Here is a 2,500-nt window from a genome sequence, read left to right on the forward strand (position 1 = left end):
ATCTTACTGTTTTAGGCTTTACACTAAAACCTTGCAAGGGCAAATTTCAGCCTGGATCACTGTACACAGACTCTCGCAATGCCAAAATGGAAAAATAGAAGCACATTACTATTGCTGGGGCTAAATAATTTATTAATTATTACAACCTTAAGATGTTATGGAAGCTAAATATTGTGTCCTTGTTTTGGCTTTTATGTGTTAAGTTATTAACCTTGAAATTCAAAGACAGTGTAAAATAAGTAGACTTTTGTCTTTTTCACAGATGGGACCTTAATATTTTCTGGATCAAGGGATAATTGTGTGAGGCTGTGGGATGTCACTAGGACCACAAGTATCAGTGAGAAAGAGGTTTCAAGAAATCTGGTAATGATAAAAGTAAAATGATAGTGTTTAATGCAACCTTTCATTATTTTTATTAAAGTCCTCTTGTACTAATAATATAATGATAATGATAATGATAATGATAATGATAATGATAATAATAATAATTATAATAATTATTATTATTATTGTTCGATTGACAGGTAAGTTGTGTGAAGTGGATACCTGGAGCCCAGTTTCAAGTTGCTCAAACTGGAGAAGACAAAATGTTGAGGTAAACATTCTATGTGACTGACTTTCTAGTCACAACTTAAGCCACAAATGGTGTCATATTTTGGCAAGGGCCATTGTCGTGCTTAATTTGCTGTTTTTAGGCCAAATATAGGTGAAAATCTAAATTAATACCTTATCTTTCACATACAACATTACTGACAACCCACTGACAATGTGTGAAATTCATGGCACAAAGAGCTATTTGTATTTAATTTTTGGTGTCTCTTTGAAGACTCTGTCCCCAAACTTGAAAAAAAGTTTCAATCCATTTCCGTCCTCTCCATCCTTGGCTGCAAACAACAAAGAATATAGCTGTAGATTCAGGTTTGACTAAAATAACGTGACACTGCCCCTTTAAGTACGAAATTGTAAGCACGTTTTTTTTGCGTTTCTTGAGGCATTCTAACAGCATGCATCATCTTTTTGGTGGGACTTCCACTTTCAAGTTCTTTACATCTGGTTGTGTTGTTGTACCCCAATATGGTATAATTTGGACTATATGATGGCTGCTAGAGGCACCTTATATAGAAAATAATGCTTCTGGCCTGATCTTGTGCAGTTTCACTTTTGTAATCCACTGCCCTGCAAAGATGGTGTTCATTGAGGCAAATAATTATTACTATTCAAATTCAGTGCATTAAAGGCATGTGTTAATTGAGCGGTACATTGTCATCTTTTATTGCAGAGTATGGGACACGAGGCAGCTGCAACCAGTGATTACCTTTGCTGCGCAGCAGTACTTTCAGGTATTTTGTTTCTTGAAAGAATAAAATTAATGATTCGTGAAATGAGTGATGCAGCACAGTAACCGTTGAGTAGAGGTTGTCATACGTTTGCCCAATTTTAAGTCAAATTTGAAGTTAAACTTTTATGCAAGTCAAACTCCTACTGTGTCAAAGGCAAATCCCTCAACTAGTTTAAATCATATCTTTTTGAAATCTAAGTTTAAGATGTTATGTCAATGGTATTCTGTCTGAAGAAAAAGAACCTCTAAGGTGTGGTATTTCCCAGGGATCCAATATTGGTCTGCTGTTGTTAATTATAGAAAGCTGAATGCAACATGCACTTGCCAAAGTCCCTGCCAAAGCCTAGAATCAATTTCCCAAAACCATTGTGGGGCAGCTGTATTAAAATAATTGATGATCTCTTGAGAGCTTAGTTTGTTTCAAGGAGATGCTCAAGTTTAGTCAATGTAAGCTTCCATGTAGTTTTTAATTTTGTAGGGATAATTAATGCATGCTTAGTAATTAGTTGTAATAGTTTTATATTGTTTAGACTAAAATACGTTATTGTTTTAGTATAGTCTAGTGTTATTACTTAACAGTAAATTGTAGTAGTGTAGTTATTGGCATGGCAGTTTTCAAAACCAACTTTGTTGAAGCTTTACTGTGGGTAAATTAAGCTTATTTTCATCATCATCATCATTATTGTTATTATGAAAAAAGAAGCATATTGGTCAGGCTGTCATTGCCGACTAAAAATATACGTTATTGGGCAAGACATAATAAATGGCCAAGGTTACCAAAACCGAGGAGGCAACCTAGAAGTCCCCGCGTAAAAAGGGAAAATATGCAAATTAATATGTAAATTGGTAGATATTTTATCGGGGAAAGCAATCTCGATTTGCTCAACCGAAGGCACAAGGTGGTATCAGTATATCTCACCAAGTTCGCGAGGTGTTCTGGGTATCTTGAGTCACAAAGTCACAAGAAGTATCGATATCAAAGTGCTGTTCAGCATAGCGATTGAAGCTGAGAAATATTCGAATATTTACAGCGATTCCTTTTACTTTGAAATTCAAAGATTATAGTATCTGATAGACTAGTAATAGTTTTCACTACATCTGCCTCCGCCTAACAACAACAGCTGGTTTGGGGGGGGGGGGGGGTGGTGGCATTGGTGAGTA

General features: G+C 35.6%; 1 protein-coding gene across 1 annotated transcript in view; it reads left to right on the top strand.

The window, feature by feature from the left end:
- The window catches only part of LOC138021927 (WD repeat-containing protein 31-like), a 15,635-nt gene that overhangs the window by 7,382 nt on the left and 5,753 nt on the right, over positions 1-2,500 (top strand). The window contains exons 4-6 of the mRNA XM_068868956.1: positions 263-363; positions 525-595; positions 1,280-1,340. Coding sequence (XP_068725057.1) covers positions 263-363; positions 525-595; positions 1,280-1,340 — 233 coding nt within the window. The remainder of the gene's footprint in view (positions 1-262; positions 364-524; positions 596-1,279; positions 1,341-2,500) is intronic.

The sequence above is a fragment of the Montipora capricornis genome, chromosome 2 (genome assembly GCF_036669925.1).
Source record: "Montipora capricornis isolate CH-2021 chromosome 2, ASM3666992v2, whole genome shotgun sequence".
In the NCBI taxonomy this organism is placed as follows: Eukaryota; Metazoa; Cnidaria; class Anthozoa; order Scleractinia; family Acroporidae; genus Montipora; species Montipora capricornis.